We start from the raw sequence: 24,159 nt of genomic DNA on the forward strand, positions 1-24,159 counted from the left end.
TCAGCCCACCAGGGGGCGGGGCTGGCTGGCATATGGTGCTGGGGGATTGAACCGTGGTCCCTGTGCTTTGCTGAGCTTGTTCTAAGTAGGTGCTTTAGACCACTGAGCCATCTCACCAGCCCTATAAAAAAAACTTATGTAAGATCTTTAGCAGAATATAACATACATGTACTGTAGCATAATCTTTTTTTTTTTTTTTTTTTTTGTATCAAGAATCAGACTCAGGACCTCTTCTTACCAGGCAGATGCTTGTGCTGTTGAACTATATCCCTGATCCAGAATGATCATTTATATCTTTTTTTTTTTTTTTTTGGTGGAACTGGGGATTGAACTCAGGCCCCTGTGCTTGCCAGGCAAGCGCTTATTCCACTGAGCCATCTCCCCAGCCCCGATCATTTATATCTGAAACCTTATCATTATAGTCTTTACTGTTTACATTCTGGTCAATAATCTGGTCTTGTGAGCTCACAACAGAATCATACATGAAACATTGCTTACAATATTCTAGGGCTTCTCTAGCCAGCACTTTCAAACCATTCCACACTTATGCAACCTAGTCACAAAGACTTCTGAATTATATGGTCAGTTTTGTTCAGATCAACAGCTCTACCTTTGGTACTAATTTTCTTGCATTAGTCAATTTTTTGTTGCTGTGACAAAATACTTGAAATAAAAGACTTCAAAGAGGAAAGGTTTGTTTAGGCTCACAGTTTCAGAGGTTTCGGTACACAGTCACTTGGCTCTGTTGCTTGTGGGCCCATAATGAGGCAGAACACCATTGCAGGGAATATGTGGTAGAGCAGATTGCCTTACAGTCTAAATCCAGGCACTGGGGAGATAGCTCAGCAGTCTAAGCACCTGCCTGGCGAGCACAAGGAACCAAGTTCAATTCTTAGTACCACATGCAGTGTTGGCCCTGGCTTCCTGAGTTATCTCCACTTAGCTCACTTCATGGCAGACAGATGTTTCCTCAAGCTCAGAAAATTATTTTGCTTGATCTAGTATGCTTTTGAGGCTCTCATATGAACTGTACAATGAGCCTGCCTGCCTGCCTTCTTTCCTTCCTTCCTTCCTTCGAATCAAATTCACAACTTCATGTTTGCCAGGCAGCTGCTGTACCCCTGAGCTATATCCTTGGCCTTATATAGTATTTCTTACTTTACCTACTGAATTCTTTAGCTGTGGAATTTTCACTTGATCTTAGCCAAAAGGCTAAGAAGCAATAGCTAAAGGGTTTCTGTTGGGATATTCTTTATGACCTCTTTCTTTGATGAATTTCTCATTTGCATAATGAATTATCTTCCTGACATTGTTAAATTATATCAGCATACTCTTCCTTTTTTTTTTTTTTTTTTTTTTTTTTTTGGTGGTACTGGGGATTGAACCTAGGGCTTCACATGCTAAACAGGTGCTGTCCCACTGAGCTATATCCCCAGCTGTCTGCGTTCTTATGTACCCATTACGATTTCTTAAATTTTTATTTTAAATGTTTGTTTCAGGAAATTCATTGATCTTCTTTGGTCTGTGAGCTGTTGCTGAAGAGTTATTGTGTTCTTTTGTTACCTTGTTTCGTCATGCGTTGTATTTCTCCATATTTGGTATTTGTGCAATCTGGAGCATTATTCCTATGATACACACACACACACACACACACACGGTCTTGCTACACAGTTTGGACTCACAGAGATCCTCCTGTCTCAATTTATGTAGCACTGAGATTACAGGCATATGCCACCACACCCTGTTCTGGGGTCAGCATGATGTGCACTGGGTTCTGGGCCAGCACAGCATACAGTACCAGGGATCGAACTCAGGACCTTACACTTGCCAGGCAGGTGTTTGTGCCACTGAGCTGTCTCCCCAGCCACTCCTACCAATTTTGTAGGGTAACGTTCGTAATGAAAATTGTTCTCTTGGTGTTAAGTGCTAGGGTGTTGATTGGATAGACTGTGTTGGCTTTGGTTCCAAATTGGAACTTCAGTGCGTGTAACTTCTTTACTTGTAATTGATAGTGATGTCTTTGTGCTCTAGGGTATTGGGGTTGTACAGGCGAACTTACATTTTATCACATGGAATGGGTTTATCAATAACTGTGGAGGCAGTGAACTTGGCTGTGCATGTGGGATACCTGTCCATTTCTCTGGGTCATGTGAGGATGGGACTGCTCTGAAGGGCCTTTGCTTGCAGGGTGTGGCTATGTGGCAGCAGAAGCATAGCTCCTGTCAGTTTCTAAGGGCTGCATGGGCACTGGGCCACTACAATACTGGTGTATTATAGCACACTCAGTAGAGGAGCAGAGTGCCTATGAGGGTCAGGGCTACACAGGAGTTGGGCTGTGCTTCATCATTGGGCCCAGATGGGGTGCTCATATGGCTGGGCCGCTGGAGCTTACTGCTCAGGGCATGATGCCTGTCTGCTTCTGTGAGCCTTGCTGGGCTTAGCTTCTTAGAAGGGGTTGCCTAGATGCTCCTCGAGGCTTTGGGAGGATAGGCAGCACTACCTTAACTTCTTCCAGAAAGTGAGCCACTCAGTACTAGTTGCCATGCTGCTTTCTGGGTATATGGGTTGATGAGGGATGTCTGGCTGCTTCCAGAGATAGATTGGCTGAGCAGCTAAGTATAGATGCTTAGCTTCCTCACAAGATCCCAGGGATAGTCTCAAGGTGGCACTGTGCAGCAGGAGCCTTGGTAGGGTATAGCATAACATGAACTGAGAGCTGTTTCTCCTGATGTGATAACCTCGCAGTTCCCTATACTGGGCTCAAGACCTGTGAGGGCTGTAGACTTGCCCAACAGTATACCTCAGTTGTCCATGGTATCAGTGGAGACTTCTGGGATCTCCTGCTTACTCTTTTCCTACAAGGCTGGCTTTGAACTCACTATGTATCTCAGGCTGGCCTCAAATTGTGGTGATCCTCCTGCCTCAGCTTCCTGACTGCTGCACCAGTATGCCCAGCCTTACATCCTCTCTTGATAAAGGCATCGTGTATCTTTATGCTTCACAGTCTCTCCATCACATCCCCATTGCACTCTAGTGCTGTGTCTCACACATGCCAATGAAATAGCTGTTTTTGTTTTGGTCCTCTGTCGTAGAGAAGCGCATGCCAGACATCTCTAGACAGCCATCTTGCTGGATACACTGATTATTCTCTTTCTAACCCTTCTTTTGAACTTAATGTTAACCTTGTTAATGAAATCAAACCATGCCTAGATTTTGAAGGGCTTCCTGCAATCTTCATTGTCACCATTCATCTTGTCTGTTTCTACTCTCTTGACAAAGACAATTTGGTTTTCTGCTTACAGCCACACCTGCCAGGAGTTATCTATTGGTACAAGAAAGCAAATTTGCAGTTTGAAGCTTAGATGTTTAGTTCAGCCCTTTTAGTGTTCTAAAAATAAGAACATTTCACATAAAATCTGAATTCCTATTTCTCATCATGTTGAATGTCTGTGTGGCAGTTGTGGCCCCAGCTGAGTAGCAGTTGCTTTTTTAGTAAAGGCAGGAGGACTGCAGTTTTTAGTTCCACAACTTCCTGTTTTACACCTGGCCCACTTTACTCATTTACATCATTCTTGCTTGCCCTGTGGAGGTAGTTGTTAAGACATACCATTGAGGTAATATTTTTTAAAAATTATTTTCTTAGTTCTGTGATTTGGTGCTTCTGGAGGTAGATAGCCACCATGGCTGGCTCTGGAACATAGGTCTGGATATATAACAGACAGGATAGACTTTGTTCTGTATCTTGGGCTAATGCCTATCTTAACAATCTCAGGTATGTTAGGCTTGTATTGTTTTAAGGCCCAGGAGACACACCTGCTTGTTTGTGTGGAATTTTCATTCATTTGTATATTCAGCTGTTATAAGAGTTAGGCATAGGGGATGCAGCGATAAAAGAGACCAACACAATACCTGCCCTTAGGAATTATTTGATGTCTATATCCTTCTGATACTCTTGTCTTTTCTTTAGACTTACAAGCATACCTGCTCTTTTTTCCTACTTTTCTTTTGAGCTCAGTTTTTCACAAACTTCAAGTGGAAGAGATAAGTTTGAAGGCCAAGTTGCACAGATGACTGCCCCTCCAACCTGACCTGCCTGGTAGAATCGTATAGTATAGTCATGATTGGATGTCATAGTGTAGACTTATCTGACTTGGAGCCTAAAACTGCCTTTGTAAGTAGTGATATAGTGGCTACCATGTACTCAGGACTAGTGCCTTACAATATAGTACCTCATTTATTATGTGAACTATACATTATTATTTCCACTTTACAAATATAGAAATTGAGGCTTAGAAAATTAAGTAACTGTCTCAGAATCACAGGAAACTAGAATTAGAACTCTGTGTGGCCACTGTGCTGGAGTCGGTGCCCTCAGTACTTGTACTTGTGAATTGATTTGAAGGTCTCTCTCTTTCATTAATGTGTGTGTGTGTGTGTGTGTGTGTGTGTGTGTATGTATTTTTTAAAAAATGTGTTTGGTTATTATAGGGTCTCATGCAGCTCAGACTCATAGTGATCCTCCTGTTTTTAGCCTACCCAGTGCTGGGATTACAGGAGTGTGCCATTATACCCGAACTCTGTGGCCAGCTCAGCCTGCCCAGGGGGCAGGGCTGGTATGGCATGTGGTGCTGGGGATCAAACCCCAGTCCCTGCACTTGCCTAAGCTTGCCTGAGCAGACGCTTTAGTCCACTGAACTATCTTTCCAGCCCCTGAGGCCTCTTTTTGCCCAAGATACTTTCTTTACTGCTCCTTAACACATCATGAAATTCTGCCATCTAGATTGTATGCCTTTATTTCTTGTTAAAATGCAAAAATTCCTAGAGGAGCTCTAAGTTGTCACCACCTTAACTTTTTCTTTGGCAGCTAATTAATGATTAGATATTGAGGGACCCAGGGAGTTGGGATACCATTTGAAGATACATATGCATATGACATCACTCGGGCAGGGTTAGAATTATTGAGAGAACAAAATGAGATCTACTTAAAGGACCCAGCACAGGTCTGTGTTTATAAGAGGATGATAAGAAATATGCTTGTTAGGCATTACATGCCTATAATCCCAGCACTCAGAAGGCCAAGGCAGGAGGGTCATAAGTTTGAGGCCATCCTGGGTGACTTGACTACAAAAAAAAGTAAAACAAAAAACCAACCCCAAACCAAAAAACTTGCTTGTAGGATAGAAAGAGCAAGAGTGAGAGCAAGAGTGAGAGAGAGGCAGAGACACAGACAGACAGACAGAGACAGAGAGAAGGAAGTTTATGACGGGGAAGGTAGGAGTGCTAAAACAACCTTTCTACTTGCTAGTGTGGGATCCTTCTTGCTCTCCAAAATAAAATTTCCTAGAGCTTTGGAACCCTCTACTTTTAATTTACTAAGGACTTACTGCTTTTATGCAAGAACAGGTTTAAAAATAGGATAGAAAAGCTGGGAGGCCAGGGAGGAGCAAAATGAATAATATTTTGTATCTTGCGTTGCTGTCTTCTGAGCAGAGTGCTCCATGGACTCTACCCCATTAGTCCTGCGTGCTCTCCATGGAGGAATGAAACAGGTTTTAGGAAGCAATTTCCATTATGGATGTCTTTCTCCCTTAGCCTAACTGGACTTTCACATTCCTACTTGCAACCATTCTCTATGGTTAGGAATGCCCCCAAGAAATCATTTATGGCTAGGGGAGTTATCAGAGCCCCTGTTATGGGAATCAGTTGCACTTTGGCTATCAGCTTTTATACCTGTGTGGTAGCCATTTGAGATCTTGCTATTTTGTTCATATGTGTTTTTCCTTTTATAAATATATTTTCCTATTTTAAAAGCATGTGTGTGAACTTTAAACATTAAACAGTATGTAGTAGCATGTCAGATAGAAAGTAAAAGGCTCTCATTTACCAATCCTTCTCTCACTATGTTACTTAACAAAATGGCATGGACTCTTTAGAGTTGTTCTTTGTGCATTTACAAAAGTACTGTATACTCATGACAGCATGCTGTGTTCATTTAACCATATTACCTCACATGTGCTGTTTCTGAGGCTGACCTTATGAAGTGAATTGCAGGCACACAAATGTGTGGGGAGCAGAGAAAGGATAGAGGAAGAATATCCTGCCTCAGGCTGTTTTCTTTCTGCTTGCCTGGAGCATTGTGGTAATGGGTCATGGCCTGTGTTTTCTTTTCACAGAATGAGTTTGCGCTGACCAACCTAGAGAAGAGCAGTACCAAAGAGCCCGAGAAAAAAGAAACCATAGTGGAGGAGGAGATGGACACTGAAGTCCTGGAGGTCTTTCAACCAACCCATGAGTGGCAGGCCCTTCAGCCAGGTACCAGGTTTAGCAACTGTCCCTTTAAAACACACTCTGAATTCAGATTGCATATGTCCTTTGTCCACAGGACTGCTTTGAAGGAGCTGCCATTCTCTGGCCTGCTGGAATGGAACAGTTTGGTCCATTATAATGGTAGCTGTTGCTGCTTCAGGGCTTGAGAACCTTCATGTTTTAGCAGAACAGAGATTGTGGGATCTGAGCGCCCTGGAAGGAAGGCAGGTGGTGGGTGGCCGTATTTTCTGAGCAAGTGATTGAAAACTTTCTTTCCTTGCACTTCTGAAGCACGGGAGAGGCAGTGACATGTGCCTTGCTCTGCAAATGCTATTTTGGGCTCTGCTGCTTGGCTCAGTGCTGCTGAAATACTGTTCATGAGAGAGTCCTGAGCACCAGTGCAGGACAAGAGTATTCTTTGTTAAAGGAACCTGTGCCAAGAAAAAGGGGCTGACTCTGGCCTGGATTTTAAATGGAGCATTCTGAGAAGGAACAGCTTTCTAACCCTGGACCTAGGGCTTAAAAAAATCTTAAAAATAGCCAGCAATTATGGAATTTACCAGATTCAGGTATAGTGTGCTAGGTGTTTCATGTTCATAATATCTTCATAGCAGTGGCAATTACTATTACTTTATGTTACAGTAAAGGCACTTGGACTTGGAGCTTAGGTAACTTGTCCTATGTAATTTCAGCTAACTTGTCCTTGTCACTGACTTTGAAGCCTGGATCTATTCTCCCACTTCTTCTTCCCATCGCAGCTGTCCTTGGCTAGAGCCCACTATGACACTTGGGACTGTTTTCAGGAGAAGGCTGTTTACATTCTGTACAGTGCAAAGGTGGATGGCAAGCCAGGGCAGCTGACACCATGTAGTTTCATCAGCTTCTTGCTGACATTCATCACCATGTCCTCACTGCCCCCATTGCTGCTGTGCTGGCAGGGATAGTATTTGCTGTGCCAGCCTAGCTCTCTGGTAGCAATATTGCTCCTGCTGGACTTGCGTACAGGTAGTTGCTGCCACAGAAGAGTGGTAAAGCACCAAAGAGACCCAGTGGGGATTAATTGCATTGGGCAGGGGTAAGTTTAGGAACAGGCTGGGTTTGGCAGATCCAACCTTTGAATGCACTCCCCCAGCTTCTTTGAGAGATGAACTTCTCTGTTCTTTAAGGACCAAAAGTAGAAGATTTCTCAGGGGTAGGGAGTAGAAGCAGACAGAAGCTGATGTCCTATGGCCTCTACTTTCTCTCGATCTGTTCTGTGGCTGGGTAGTTCCCCTGAAGGCTTTGGACCTACTGCAGACAGAATGAAGATGACCCAGGGCCCTTGTCTAGCCCTCTTGGTGGTAGAGGCTGTTGGTCTTGTCTAAAGAGTCCCTGTGTATGTGTATGGAGGAAGAGCCAGAGTCTGTGTTACAGGGTTGGGCTGTTGGTTCTGAGACTCGACTTCCAGACAACTGGAGTGGGGCAAGAGATTTTACATTGAACTTGTTACCCTGTTAACATTACTGTTCATCTTAGAGTTTCTTAAGAGCTCCTTGTGAACTCTGCTGACCCATAGAGTGGTGGTATGTTGCATTTAAGCACACAGAGGGCCTACAAGGGGGAAGAAACACCTCTGGTTCCAGTCATGTCTGTGCAATCCATGGGAGAGCATTTTCACTTGTACCTTACAAGGCCAGACTGGTAAGGGAGCTTAGGTGGTACACTTGTTCTGGATTCATGTCTCATATAAGGTGATCTAGGTTCCATACAATGAAGTCAAACCAGAGGAGGCAGCCAAACTATCCTCAGGTCCCAGTACAGGATTGAGGTGTTCTGTGTAGATATTGTTAATATATGTGTCTTTTAGTGGTCTGTATAGATATATCTAAACTAGCCTCTAACTAAAGTTTAATACTTAGCACATTGTAAATGCTGCCTGGGAGCTTAAAACATAGCTATCTAAAGGCTAAAAGAAATGTAGCCAATCCTGGGAGCTTCTTGGAATAAGCAGATAAATGGGGAGGTAGAATAATTTATTTAGTGGTAAAACCACAGACAAAGTTTAGATTGAGCTGGTCCTGGCTTTCCTTTTCTACTTAGGGAATTCCTTCCTTCCACTTTCCTGTACCCTCCCCCCTTTTCTTTTTTTCTTTTTTGTATCTTTTTCAGATAGGATCTCATGATATAGTTCAGGCTAGCCACCTACTTGCTATATAGCTTAACCTGGCCAAATGCTTGACCCCCCTTTGTCATCTCCCCAATTGCATGCTAGGTGCTACTACTTAGTGAATATTGGGCAAATCATTGAATCCTTCTGCTGTTTGGTTTCCCCATTGTTGATGTGATCTGCTGCATGGGTTATTATATAGATGAGATGGGAGATGCAAAGTCCTTTGCCCAATTCCTGCCTTGAAAGCATCACTCAAAATATACTGGTTTCAGTAGTAAATTCTTCACATAGCTGTGGAATTGGATGCCACTATAGGAATATAGAAGTATAGGAGTGTGTGGCCTTCCTATCCCTACGGCCTAGCAAAGGGAACTTAGGATGTGAAGGAAAGACTTCCATGGTCACAAAATATTCTCCCTCTCTTTTTCAATAGCAATTTTGATGAGAGCCTAAAAATAAACATGAGCAGAAGGGGGTCAGTAGGGCATTTCTAGCTTGAGAGCCAGAATGTGGCACAGGAAGATGGTAGAATCTCCTTGGACTTTTTTTTTTTTTTAATGTATTAAGTACAGGTTCTATGGGGTCTCACTACATAGATTGGACACATAGTGATCCGCCTGTTTTCAGCCTTCAAAGCCCTGGGATTATAGGCGCCTACCACCATGCCCAGTCTTAATCACAGTCTCAGTGTACCCTGGGGGCAGGGCTGGTATGGCACTCTGGGGATCTAACCCCAGCCCGCTGTGCTCTGCGTAAGCAGGCACTTTAGTCTGCTGAGATGTCTGGCCTTGAAAGTTTTTAAGAAAATGGCCAATTTACATTGACAGTTGCTGACCTCACTTTTGGTCTCCCAGTTCAGTACTTTCTGTCTCCACAGGTCTCTGAAGTAAAGACTATGGCTTTGTTTACTGTAGGCCTTGAAGAGAGGAATACTAGGATGTGTGGGCTGTTTGGTTTTGGCTGGGCTCACCTGAAGGTGGATTTCCAGACTGCCTGGTGAAGCCTGACACACCATGGGAGCAGCCTATGACTTTGTGGGCCTTCCCAGCAAGCCAGGTGGTTAGAGAACACCAGCCACACAGCCCTGGAGCAGCTCCAGGTTACTCTCCTAAAGTCTGCATGCCTCTATTATTACTGTCAGCATCCTCCCTGGGAGTTGCTTGTTCCTGGAAGTGATTTTCCTGTCTCTCTTTCTTCTGGTTTATTTTGGGATCTGCTTCACCTTACGGAGGCACAGCAAGCATTTGAGTGTGGCTTCAGCATCAGCTGTTCACAAGCAAGCAGAGGAAAGCTGTTTGCTGGCAGGTCTGGTGGTTCTGGGCAGGAAACTCGGAAATCTGTTGGGGCATAGGACCCTGAACACACCAGGACTTTGTGCCTGTGCACTTGTTATTACAGAATTCTGGTCACAGCCAGATTCAGCAGGGCTTCTACTCGCAGAGCATTTTCTGAGATCTTACTTTGTGCCAGACACTGTATTTGTAGCCAGAGATATAGATAATAGCTCACATTTACTGAGCATTGACTCTGCCAGGCTTCCTTTGAGGGCAGATGCTATAGCTATCCTCATTTTTTACAGGCAAAATTGAGTCTCAGAGAGAAGAAATGATTTAGCCAAACCATCAGTAAGTGATAGAGTCAGAATTCAATCCCAGTTTTTTCTGGCAGTGAGCCCCAGCTCCTAATCACTGTGCAATATTGTCTTCTGGATAATAAACAGTACATGACTCTTAGCCTCTATAGCTTATAGACTCACAGAGAAAAAAGACCACCAACATAGTTTTGGAGATCTTGGAAATGTTTAGTGCTCAGTGAGGGCTCAAAGGATGATGTGGCAAGGCCAGGGCCTTCACTCTTTAACCTTGTGATGGAGGGGAGGGGTATTTAGTCAAATTTATAATGCCAAAGCTCCACCCTATCTGCAGTTCTCATTTTGAGATATGTGGCCTTGATGAGATTATATATAATCTCTGAACCTTAGTTTCCTCATCTGAAAATACGAATGAAAATATCTACTTCATAGAAAGTGTGAAAATGAATTAAGACTTATTTTTGCAGACAGCTTGTCACACAGGACATATTTAATAAATGACTGGAGTTTCCATTTAAAAAATAAACCTTTGCTATCTCTGTTTCCTTGGGGATTTGAAGAAGTGGAGGAGAGCAGGCAGCCTGGGCAAAGGCCCCTCATCCTGCCCATTTGCCAGTGTTGCCTGTTGGCCCCATGCAGGCTCAGGGAAGTGTAGCCAGGCTCAAACCCAGGGCTCCTTATTGACCTGATCTGACTTCAGGCATTTATGAGAGTCTCTGAAATACTGGCATTAGCACAAAGAGCCCACTCGATGAGAGCTTGCAGGAAGCCTGAACAGGAACACGTTCATGGGGGAGAGGGGTGGAGGAAAAAAGTCCAAATCATCAACAACTGATGAGAGCAATCCAAGAATTATAGAGCACCAGCCATCTGGTCAGATCATTTCAGATCTGCACGAGCAATAAGAGGGAATTGAATTTTAAAAACCTCATTTATAGTAGACCAACTACTCTGGTTTCAAGTATTTAAGAGAGGAGTCTGATTTCCTGCTGGCCCTGGACATCTGTCTGAAGGAGCACCTGATGGTCTGCGTGACCGCAGGGCTGTGTCTTTGGGGCCTTTGGTCCTTTGCAACTTTGGAGAAGTTCTTCAACCTCCTGATACCAACTGGGTCTCAAAAAAAAAAAAAAAAAAAAATCAATTCAATTCTGAAATTATCTCCTAGGAATTAGTGTCACATTCCACAAGTTAAAGGACTGAGTTCCAATGACTACCTCCATTTCAGATGCCAGTCACAAGTCCCAGGCCTGGCTACCTCTATGTCTGACTCTCCAGTTTATATATTGTTCTTGTTTGTTTGTTTTTGTACTGGGGATCAAACTCAGGACCTTGCACTTGCCAGGCAGGCACTTATGCCTCTGAGCTATCACCCTAGCCTTTCCAGTTTATATATTAATTGGGGATTCCTACAACCCCCTCCTCAAGTTTTATAATTTGCTAGAATGTCTCATAGAGCTCAGGACAATACTAACTGTGTTCACCCATTTAGTATAAAGGACAAAACCCAGGAGCAGCCAAAGGGAAGAGATGCATAGGATGTGCTATTGGAGGGGTGCAGAGATAGCATGTAGAGCTTCTATGCCCTTTAATGGTTGTCACTTTCTAGGACTTCGATTTATTCATAAGCCTCAGTTTATGTATACATACAGTTTCCATAGGCATAATGGATTAAAGCATTGACTACAGATGATCCTTGGAGATGGAGGTTAGGACTGAAAGTTCTAACCCTCTGATCATGAGTTCTTTCTGGTGACCAGCCCCCATCCTGTAGTTATCTGGACAACCCCAAAGAGTCACCTAGTTAACATAAACTCAGGTAAGATTGAAAAGTACTTGTCATAAATCACAATACAGTCATGTCAACCAGAGAATTCCATTTTAAAAGCACTGTGCAGGAATCAAGGACAAATACCAACATCTCCCTCCACCCTTCAGTACTGGGGATTGAATCCAGGGCCTTCTCACTGAGCTATATCTTCATTCATTCATTCATTCATTCATTCATTCGTTTATTTATTTGAGACAGGGTCTTACTAGAGTTGCTCAGGGTAGGCTTAAACTTGCAGTCCTCCTCCCTCAGCCTTCCAGAGTGCTAGAATTATAAGCATGTGTCCCTATGCCCAACTAATGACCAAATAGATATTTTTTAGTACAGCAGTACCTTGATTTATGAACTTAATTTTTTTTATGATTTGGGGAAAGAGGGCTGCATTGTTTGTGTGACTGTGGTTATATTTGTCACCCGATGTGGAGTTTCTGAATGGAAGCAAAATTTTGCCAAGCACTTTTTGCCCAGCGCTTTTGTTTGTGAACTGAATTATTTCCAAACAAGTGTTTTTGAACCAAGGCATTGCTATATATCACAAGTTCCAACCGAGGTGAGACTGGGGGGCAAAGCTCCTAGGGCTTTCTGCCACTTCCCAGCTCTGTAGTTAAGAGGCAAGTGACTATACTTGGGAGGCTGGAGGAGTCACCTTACAAGTCACACAAGTATAACCCTTTCTGTGACATTCCTCACACTTGGACACACACAGCCTGCCAGACATCTATACCAGGAACAGAGTTGATGTTTGAGGGAAGTTCATATATAAGTCCCTGTAGCTCATCAAAGTGGGGCTCCTTGGATGCCTTTAGAAGATAAGGCCCTTCGATGGTACTCAGAAGTGACTGTTCAATGATCTTGCACTCTGGCAGAACAGGGGATTGAACTCAGGCCCTTGTGCTTGCCAGGGAAGTGCTTATTCTACTGAGCCATCTCCCTAGCCCCAGGTCTTGCACTCTGGCTCAAGCATAGTGTTAGAAAGATGGGGCAGGGCTGGACAGAAGAAACAGTGTTGTTTTTTATGGTGATCTGCCTCCATTTTTGGACATGAGTTGTTATAGCAACTTTTCAGGAGGTGTTTAACAGAGAGCTTATCTTTGATGCTTTCTTGTGCACAGTGCTTTTATATTCTAGTTTAAGTCTTCTGAAGATTTCCTGAGAAATGCAGTTGTTCTTGTAGCTCTATGTGGTACAATCAAGATACAACAGTCTCAATTCATAAGTTCTTCTGTTTGTAAAACGTTTGGTTTAGAAACAAAAGTACTTGGCAGGGCTGGCCAAATAGCTCAGCAGATTAAAGCTCCTGCAAGCAGATGCGGGGGCTAGAGGTTCGATCTGGCCCCACCCCAGGGGTGCACTGAGATGGCAGTTGAGACTGGGTGTGGTTGTGCATGCCTGTAATCCCTGCTCTTTGGAGGCTGTAAACAGGAGAATTACTATGAGTCTTATCTAGTAGTGAGACCCTGAACACCCTGTAAACCCTTCCCTAAAATTAAAAAAAAAAAAAAAAAAAGTACTTCGCAAAATTTTGCCTCTGTTCTCAGACTCCATATTGGGTAATGAACATGGCCATCTTTCCCACACAAACACAAGCACAGCTGTATTCCCTCAAATCATAAAACAAATTAAGTTTGTAAACTGAATCATCACTATATATGATAAATAGTTAAACTAAAAAAATTATCTTAAAAGACACATTGCCACTAATCCCCTCAAAACATTACACTTCATATAGAATACACTCATCCCATTGTTCTTGCCACTGTTTTTGTTTTTTATTTTGGTTTCTTGAGACAGGGTCTTGCTATGTAGTTCAGGTTGACCTTGAGCTCACTGTGTAGCTCAGACTAACCTTGAAGTGATTCTCTTGTTTCAGCCTCCCAAGTGCTGGGATTAGAGGTGTACAGCACCATACTTGAATGTTCTTGTGAATGTTTGGAGTAGTACTCCTTTGCAAGTATCTTTCTACAATGTGATTTTAAAAATTACAGTAAATGCTGCTATTGAGGTTCATCCAGTGGAAAGGCAGGCTTATAAAAACCCAAGCTTGTCCTAATCACCTTATTCACCAGATCTAGCAACATGCAACTTTTGACTCTTCCCCAAAGCCAAAATGACCATGAAAGATAAATGTTTTGAATTGATGACGTAGAGGCAACAATAGCAGTGTAACTAAGGACACAAAAGACTTCCAGAATTGCTTCAGAAAGTGGCAAGAAGATGTGATAAGTGTATTCAAAGCAAGAGGGAGTATTTTAAAAGGGATTAACAACAATGTGTCTTTTACTGTAATAAATTTTAAAATTTAAGCATTCGTTGTAGTTTTTGACCACAGCATGTACCTTCTGGCCTTTTCCTCCTATTACTGTCAGCTCTCAGCCTTTTTTAACCATGTTGTCACTTAGAATGTTTCCTTTGATCCTTAGTAATAATGTTTGTTGGAGGAGGATGGGATGCCAGGTTTGTTGATACTGGCAAATTATAGTACTCTGTGCTGGGAGAAAAAAATGATGGTGAGTTGGAGTATGAAGACAGCTTAGATCTCTTCATCTCAGATCACATTTTTCATATAGTGAGGCTTTTAAAATTAGTTTTCTAGGATGCTTGATGTTGTACCTCAGTAGCCAAATCCCACAGGCCCTTGGGGGAGCAGGTGGAGCGTTGGGAAGAAAAGCCTGTGACCTCCTGGCAGTAACTGCCAAGGCTAAGGCCACTTTACAGCCAGTTGGCTGAGCTCAGTGCTGGCCCCAGAGCATCCTGCCTGGGTTTTGGCCTTGATTACCTGAATGTAATGGGCGAAGGTCCAGTTTGCAATCTGTGGATTTGGGTGGTGATGGAGAGCAGCTGTTGGCCATCCCCTTTCTAACAAGTATTTGTATGCTTAATGCTCACCCCATGGCCCTTATCCTCCCCTTTCTCTGCTAGCATCCACCTGTTCTCTCCAAGGTTTAATTAAGAGCACTTAACAGAGTGGCACAGCCTCAGCTTTTGAAGGTCAGCTCCCAGAATGACTGTGGTGAAAAACTTAGGCTGAGTAGGGATGATGGCAAGCCAGCTGCCATCCCAAGTCTCAGACTTAATTCAAAGGATTTGGCTTTTGTTCAGAGAACCTGTGTAGCTCTGACTTCTCCTTTCTCTAATAAAGGCCTCTCACCCTGCTGGCTAAGATAGGACAGGCCATCTCCAAGGTTAGGACTAACCAGGACTTATAATAACTCTCAAGGGCTGGCTTGAGGCTGGAATGAAGGGCCCTTTGCTAGACCTGTTACATTCTTAGTCTTGTCCAGGTTCTGGAGACAGTAATTTTAGTTTGTAACTTAAGGGAGAGAGTATTTGAATAGGTAGAGAAGACAAGGTAGGAAGTAAGAGTGGAGGGGGATGACATAAATAACACATGAAAGTGAGTATACAGGGCTGGCCAAATAACACAGTGGATTAAAGCACCTACAAGCAGGTGCAGGGGCTAGGGGTTCAATCCCCAGGCCTGCTGTGCTGGTTCCACCCCTGTGGCACACTGAGATGGCAGTTGAGACTGAGCGCGGTGGCGCGCACCTGTAATCATAGCTCCTAGGAGGCTGTAAACAGAATCACTACAAGTCTGATCTAGTAGTGAGACCCTGAACACCCTGTAGACTCTTTGCTAAAAAAAAAAAAAAAAAAAAAAAAAAAGTGAGATTACAGCTGTTTTCTGGAAAGGGAATAATGGGATGTTGGTGATAAGTGTGCTACAGGAGATGAGGAGAACTGGCAAGGTAGTAGATGGAAAGCTGTAAAAATAAATATAACCTATGAGTCTGTCATTGAGTCCAGACAGCAGCTGTGCTAGGAGATGATGAAATGATTCTTGGGATATAGACCTAGGTTTGAGACTAAATGGAAGAAGAGCACTAAAAAGGTGGTTTCAGGAAAAAAACCAAAAAACAAAACAAAACTAGTGTTTTTCGTGTTCCATTTGTTGAACTCCTACAGCCTTTCACTGTAGTGTTTGAGGTTGGGGAGACCATGGTTTGCATGACAGAGGCTTGCTTGCATGAGCTCATGGTGTAAGATTTCCCCCTCCCCCAGAAAGGAATCCGACTGAAGGAAAGGCTTCCCAAAGGCAGTCACTGACACTGCTTGGAGAGAATATGTGTGTGTGTGTGTGTGTCTGTGTGTGTGTGTGTTATCGTGGAAGGGAAGAGAAAGGAATCAAGTGTTGGCGATGAGATTTTGAATCTCAGAGAAGAGAGCATTGATGGGGCAAAGTTATTTTGGTGGCAGATGGAAAAGTCTTGGCCTCATGAGTGGGATGAACCTTAGAAATTAGAAACAGTTAGGAAGAATGTATGCAATGTGTTAATTATTGAAACTGTCCTACCAATTTGATTTGAAACTGGCTCATTGCTATTTGTTTCTCAATAAAATTATGGGAAAAAAAAAGAAATTAGAAACAGAGCCTGGAAAGGGACATGGTAAGATTAGAAAGATATAGAGAAAAATTGAAGAAGCTTCTTTCACATGTATTCAATTTTCTGCATTAAACTAAGAATGGGCTTCTGCCCTTCAAGAAGAAAGACTCAGTTGGGTGCTTGAGAAATGGAGGATCTCTGGGTATGGTAGTGCATGCTTTTATTCCCCACACATGGGAGGCTGAAACAGGAGAATCACTGTGAATTCAAGGCCAGTCTGGTCTACCTGGTATGTTCAGGACCAACCTGAGCTACATAGGGAGACCCTGTCTAAACAAAACAAAACAAAAAATGGAGGAGGTCTGGGGAGATAGTTCAGTAATGTAAGCACCTGCCTGGAAAAAGCAAGGACCCAGGTTCAATCCCCAGTACTTCATGCCATGATGGCCTTGGAACCCTGGGCATGATGTGCTGGCCACTGAAACCAGGCATGGTGGCACATGCCTCTAATCCCAGCACTGGGGAGGCTGAGACAAGAGAATCACTATGAGTCCAAGATGCTGTAGTGAGACTCTGTACCAAATAAATAAATATAATATTTTAAACAAACAAAAGAAATGGAGGGTCAAGAAGAAACATTATGGAAGGTGCTTGGATAACTTTGGCATCAGAAGTCAGCATCATTGAGCATCAAGAAGGGCCTAGTTGACATATGATAACCTGACTTTGTAGTTGGCCAGAACCTAGGGGTTTGGTGACTTTCTTAAGCAATCTAAGCCCTGGACAGTGGCCAGGCAGGCAGTGGGCTAGCTGGAGTCCAGGAAGTAATTGGCAGATCAGTCTAGGGACTGTTGGACTGTCTATGGGGTTGGTGAGGGGGCTTTCATTTCTCTCACCTATGAGGTTTTGTGAGGAAGAAGAATGGGTTACTGGCAACCTGGCAAGCTGGATGGGAGTGCTGACTTACTGTAGCCTTCTCTCTTCTGAAAACGGGGAACATTCAGAGACTCAGAGGCCTCTGATAATGCCCAAGGCCAGTGTGAAGGTGGTGTCTTGCTAGCCATTGATTTAGTATACCTGAAATGATCTTGGGGAAAATAGAGCCTTGTGTACAGGGGCTCTGTAAGCCTTTTTGATTGTGCTCAAATTGGGCTGATTATATTCTGTTCAAGTTGGAGTTTTGCTTTGTTATTGTTCATAAACTCATAGGTTGTTGATCTTGCCTTGTTTTTCATAATATGTTGATCTGGGCAAATAAAAATTGAATTTTATTTAAATTTTTTAAAATTCCCAGAACAGTCTGTTTATGATTTGTATAATGTAGTTATTTGGAAGAAAAGAACCATTTCTTTGGATTAGAAATTTTTCAGATTTGATTACCTGTGGCCATAATTAGTTTATTTGGGCAGAGGTGAGTTTTTTATGGAATAGTAATATGGTATATTTGTAAAGTTCTTTTTGACTAGGGGGGAGAAAGAAGGAAAGAAAAGCTACCCTCACACACTACCCTTACAGCCATTTACATGTTGTATAACCTTCATTTTGTTAATGTTTTCCCATCATTTCTTGGATTTGCAAGGCCAGGCTATTAGACAAACCTGGCCCAAAAGGAGGGGAGGTTATTTAGTATCTCATGGCCAAAAAAGATGAGTAAGAGGGACTAAGTTCTGGAACCTGGTCTAGCAGTTGGGTGGGAGAGAAAAGAAAACTAACATTTAATTTTTATTTTAAATAAAAATTAATTTTAATAAATTCTATGTGCTAAATGCTTTGTATATATTATTTAAGAGAGTCTTCAAGAGATCCCATATTGGAAAAGGCACATTTTATCATGGTCTCTTTTGGAGATCATGATCCATTAGTGAAGGAACTTCAGTTTACATTGCTTTTTCTAGGATACCCTTTTGTTCTTTTGAAGATAGAAACAGCAGGTGATAATCTGAGAGCAATACTCTTTGAAGTCTATGTGGGAAGAAAATAATGTGAAGTTTGGAGGTTGTTGACGTGAAGAGGAGGAAATTATTCAAGCAGATGCAGTTATTCAAGATGCTCCACATTAGTTTCCTAGGCAAGATCATTAGGATAGATTCAGAAGCCCCTAAACATGGTGTTTAAGTGGCCCTGTGTGCAATGTAGCTTGACGGCAGTTTAGCCAACTTTAGATCGTACTAGGTTAGGTTGGAAAATGGAGAGGCTAGAAGAATAGTTCTCTAAAGACCATTAGCATTGTAATTCCCAGTGTTTTATCGCAAGAGCTAGCTGGGGGATACATTGCAGTTAGGTATAGTATGGTAGATCTCAAAGGGAAAGAGCTCTTTATTTATGAAGCTGGTAGTTATATGGGCAGCCAGATGGGGTATTTGATTTATAGGAGTCCTTGGAGTACTAGGGTTGAGGAATGCCCTTTGGCATCCTTAGTGCAAATGTTTGATAGGGATGAGGGAGTGAAGAGAAGAGGAAGACAAGTTAAAGGAAGACAGTGTTTCACCTATTCGTCAGTTTCATCTGTCACTGCATTTTCACCTATTGGTTAACTTAATTTGACCCTGTGCAATCCAAGAGTCTTGGCTTAATGATGATGGTTTGAGAAAAATACTATATTCTCTTTTTTTTCTCTCTTTGATTTTCTATTTTTGGCCCTTTTTGTTTCCCTCCCTCACAGTCTGCCTTCTCTGTCTCCTCTCCTCCCTTGCTGTGATGTGTTGTACCTGTAGCTGAGTGGCAAGTGGCAGGTGGTAGGGATAGAGAGGTGGGGCTTTGTATAGCTGGAGGAATATTTTTTCAGTTCTGCTAGCATCAAAGAAATGACTTCTAAGTAGTCCTTCCAGCCACGTATTTCGCTGATCAGTCAGAATGCGGAACAAAACACATTAGCATTGCTAGAGAGGGGATTTGGGAAAACCAAGTCTTTGGAACTGAGTGATCTAAAGTCACAGCATTTAAAACAAATCCTGGAGTGCAGCTGGCATTCTCCCCAGCCCATCTTCCATAGCCAGGTCCCTTGACTCATACCCCCAGTGCTATATGAATAGTCTGTGTCTCAGCTTTCTTAGAGCCTCATGCTAAAGAGGAGGTACCAGTTTGTGTAGTAGATCATTAGATATTTCTGGTCAAGAAATGGAAAAGAAGCAATTCTAGTGAATGTATTGTTTCTTTTTTCTTTCTTTCTTTTTTTTTTTATTCTGTGGGTTCTGTGACCATGTACTTATAAAGGCTTTGGAAGAATTATCTCAAGTTAAGCACCCTTTAATGTTGGTGTAGTTCCCCTTTGCCTCATATCATTGCAGAATGTGGTCTCAGGTGAACAGCAGTCTCTACTTTGTCCTTAGTTTAAGAATGTGCTCTTTACCAAGAGAAAGAAATCTGTGGTTGTATGGGTAAACTGAGAAATTAAAGGAAAGAAATTTATCTCCTTTGGAAAAAAGAAAAAGTAAAAAATGCCTTTTCTTGTTAAGTCTTTCAGATAAGAAATAGAATTGGTTTACTTGGGTCCACATGTCTTTAACAGCGAGGGAGTGTTGGACAAGTTATTTAATTTTACAAAGGTTTAATGGAAGATAATTATCTGTAAAATAAAGATAGTAATAAGCCTATTTCAGAGGGTTATTTTAACTAAAAGTAAGGTGAACATAAAGTATTTAGAATAGTGTTAAGTGCATAGTTATAGCTTAATAACTGTTAGCTAATTTTCTTTCTGTTATATTAAAAATGGATGAACATGTCAAAAGCCAGAACTGAGGAACTATTTGCCGACTAACTGACCAGTACTTTTCAGATGTGTCCAGGTCAAGAAAGATGAAGACTGAGGATGGTTACAGTTTGGAGGACACATGACAACTAAATGCAAGGTGGTAGTTTAGATTAGATTCTGGAAGAGAGAAAAATTGGTAAAATCTGAATAAAGTATATGCTTTTATTGCTATTTTATCAATATTAATTTCTTAGGTTTTAAAAAATTTCTTAGTTTTAATAGGCATTCTATAAGTAAGATGGTAATACTGTGGGAATCTAGGTGTGAAGTAGAGAGAAGTTTTTTCTTTTTTGTTCAGGGTCTCACTACTAGATTGGACTCAAAATGATCCACCTGTTTACAGCCTTCCAAGATCTGGGATTACAGGTGCCCACCACCAAGCCCAGTCTCAATTGCTGTCTCAGCGTGTCCCTGGGGCAGGGGCGGCATAGGAGACCTGGGGATTGAACCCCCAGCCCCTGCACCTGCTTGCAGGTGCTTTAATCTGCTGAGCTATTTGGCCGGCCCGAGAAGTTTGTATATTTTTTGTGAGTTTTCTATAAGTCCAAAATTAAATAAAAAGTTCAAAGGAGTGGATATGCAGGTGATGTATTAGGTAAAGAAATAACTGGAGGCTATTGCTATACTCCTGGCATAGCAGGTAACACCTGACTTGGTCTTACCCTTCATGACTTAATAACTGTTAGCTAATTTTATTTCTGTTATATTAAAAATGGGTGAACATGACAAAAGCCAGAACTGAGGAACTGTCTGCAGACTAACTGACCAATACTTTTCAGATGTGTCCAGGTCAAGAAAGATGAAGACTGAGGATGGTTACAGTTTGGAGGACACATGACAACTAAATGCAAGGTGGTAGTTTAGATTAGATTCTGGAAGAGAGAAAAATTGGTAAAATCTGAATAAAGTATATGCTTTTATTGCTACTATTTTATCAATGTTAACTTCTTAGTTTTGATAAGCATTCTATACTTAAGTAAGGTGGTAATACTCGGGGAATCTAGGTGTGAGGTAGATGAGAAGTTTTTTCTTTTTTGTTCAGGCATTGCAATCCGAAAACATATTGCCATAGTGATTGGTGCTTAGATTGAGGGATAAATCTACTGGGAGGTTTTACCAAGGAATCTCTATGCCTGCCTCTTTATCCCCTGCATACCTACTGCATCCTGAGAAGAGTTCTGCTCTAGGAGGATAATTGGTCAGATAACAGTGCAGGCCCACTTCCCAGGTGTTATCTGGTAGCAGTGCCATATAGCAGCTGGGGGGCAGGCCACTCATTTGGCATTAGAACTCTACAGGTCTGGGCAGTCAGGGCACTTGTCTGTGTTCTTTGGGATGTAATTGAATTGCTGCCTGTTTTATCCCTCAATCTAAGCACCAATCACTATGGCAATATGTTTTCAGATTGCAGTACTTACCCCTACGCTCAGTGTTTGATCATCCAGAAGAAAGAAAAATAAGTTCATACCCAGTATTGCAATAATTTATTATTTTCTTTCCTGTTTTAAGTGGCATGCTTTTGCACAAAGCAGGTGTTTTGCTTGCATTTCTTGAACACAAAAGGTACATGTGCTTTTTTTATGACTGATGTGGCCATCCCTGTCATGTTAATAGCAGGTTTTGTAGAAGAAAGCCATTATTATCATTGGGAGAATGTGAATCTTGGAGTTTTTATTTTTGTATTGAAGTCAGCTAGGGGGGTCTAGAAAATATAAAGTCTTTCATTTTAGCATATAACTCCCTTACAAGTATTTATCCTTAGAAGCCCACATTCTCTAAGTTTAAAAAAAAAATCAATGCTAAAAAATGTTCTTTATATTTTAACTCAGTGGCTAAGGTATACAACTTTTTTGCTATTGATTTACAAATTTTATTGTCAGACCCTGGGGACACATGTGGATTACTCAATACTGTGACAAATGGCTGAGCTCTGAATTATGTATTGTATTACTGATGGGGGAGTTCATAAGCTCTATTTCTTTATAGGTTATTTTAGGCATAAGACTAGTGAACTGTCATTTCTCTTTTAGTTACATGTGACAAAAAGGGGGGGGGTGGGAGGGAGAACTGTCTGACTAAAGATTGAACAATGAACTATCCCTGAAACCTTGTGAATACAGATTGGAGAAATAGAGACCTTGAGTATGATTGGGAGGGTTGGTAGTACCTGCAGAGAGCAGAGAGAATCTGCTGGAAATTGAACATTTTGCCGCACCGTTGGATAACCTGGAGCTCCAATGAAGACTGGCTTCTGAGGCCAGATTCCTGAGTCCTGAGTAGGCCTTCCATGTTCTTGCCCCCTCCCCCCAGCCACTTGTGCTGATGGATGTGCAAACCCTTTACAGACGGTTTGGCACCACTCGGCTTGCACAGATCATCTGTCTCTTTTGAATGAGCAACTTTATGTTTGCAACTCCTTTTCCCTGCACAGAGAAAAATTGCCTTGTACCGGCTTCTGCGTTCTGATGGAAATATTTACCTTCCCCAGAGAAAAGCACTGTTCTTTGGGAGTAATGTCTGCTGGTGCTCAAGGGTATAGATGGGAGGAGGTGGCCATTGGAGCATGCACGATTGCCACCAGGGCAGCCATCTGCCAGTGTTGGGACTCAGCTCACAGCCTGCCTCAGAGCAGGGCACAGGGAGGGAGTGTCTGCACTCCAGGGCCTGCATGCATTATGCACAGCCCATTCCCTAAATGAGCTTCCTAAAGTGTATATGACTCCTGTCTACCCTGTTCCTGTATGGCCTGCCTCAGGGCACCACTCATAATCTCCCCTAATTGTACTTCTAGTGCCAAGCATTTAGAGCATCTAGTAGTAGCAGAATTTGTGTGTGGGGGGTATAGATTTCTAAAATTGCAGTGAGGAATTGATTTATGGCTATGGGAAGATATGCTTCTTACAGGGAAATTATCAACAGTATGATGATACACTTATAGGACAGTGGTATTTTTACTATACAAAACCATACTATAGTCCCCCAGCCTATGCAGCTTTCTCCAGAATTTATCCCTATCATTTGAGAAGTGGTTCTAGCATTAGAATTAAACCTATGCTTCCAATTTCAGACCACCATTTTCCTTGCAAATCGCGCCCTCCTCCCTACCTTCTCTTCCTGAGATGGAGGAGTTTTTCACATGCTGCTTAGAAAAAGGAGATTTATAACATGACTAAACGCTCACCCACGGATCTAGGATTTCTGCCATTCAGTAAATTTTGGCAGGCAGGCTGTGCATATGAAGAACGAGTCCTATCTTCCTATCCCTGCACTGTTCCCCTCATCGTGTATGCTACTTGGGTGGAGTCCGGGGTTCCTCCCACCCTCAGCAACATGTTCTTCTCCTCAAGGGTTGGCCTCTAGTAATTGAGCAGTCTTAAACATCCTAGAGATTTAATAAGGAGTATCATGGGAAGAACTCAGCTGTTTGAGTACTTGCTAGGTACCTGTTACTATGTTAAATAGAGTGAGGACATAACAAAATGCCTTGGCCTTAAGTATCATAGCCTTACGGAGCACCTGTTCAGATAAAATGTTGAACAGATTCATTCATAGAGCCTGTATATATAATTGTTTTTGTTTCTGTCATTAAAGAGTTGACATGTCAAGGTCACTAGTGTTGACTACCAGCACTAGTGTTGAAAGTTAGTTATTGGTGACACTGGGCTGTCCTTTATATTCTGGTAGTAAATGGAAAAGGAAAAGGAACAGTAAGTTCTAGAAAATCTTTCACCATAAATACTTGGTTATACTTTGATTTTTTTTTCCACCATCCCTACTTAAGTCAGAAGGACTCCAGCTAAGAGACTAGATGGCAGAATGAATCTTTGGGGAATGAAAGACAAGGAGAATCCTGGAAGAGCAGAGAAAGCAAGATACTGATCCACCAACCTGTTAGAACAAAAGAAAGGAGTGACTTCCTCAGCCTGGCTAGCTAGAGAACCATCACTGGGCCACTGTTGATACAGTGGAGGAGGGAGGAGAGAGAGCCATGAGATGCTTCAAAGTCTTTCTCTAGAGACATTGTTACTACCTCCCTCTTCCCAGAGCCCCACAGCTAAGGGCCTGAGCTGCATGGCTCCCAGTTCAGTGGGGCTAACATGTAAGGAAAGACTTAGGAAAAACCTGAACTGGACCAACCCAGCTACCAAGAAG

General features: G+C 42.3%; 1 protein-coding gene across 6 annotated transcripts in view; it reads left to right on the forward strand.

Annotated features, from left to right (window-relative positions):
* Sil1 (SIL1 nucleotide exchange factor) overlaps nt 1-24,159 on the forward strand; it is a 269,715-nt gene that overhangs the window by 94,447 nt on the left and 151,109 nt on the right. For all 6 annotated transcript variants that reach the window (XM_023703384.1, XM_023703385.1, XM_023703382.1 and 3 more), the window contains one exon: nt 6,174-6,312. In XM_023703384.1, the coding sequence (XP_023559152.1) occupies nt 6,174-6,312 (139 nt within the window). The remainder of the gene's footprint in view (nt 1-6,173; nt 6,313-24,159) is intronic.

The sequence above is a fragment of the Octodon degus genome, unplaced genomic scaffold, assembly GCF_000260255.1.
Source record: "Octodon degus isolate 3935 unplaced genomic scaffold, OctDeg1.0 scaffold00169, whole genome shotgun sequence".
Lineage (NCBI taxonomy): Eukaryota > Metazoa > Chordata > Mammalia > Rodentia > Octodontidae > Octodon > Octodon degus.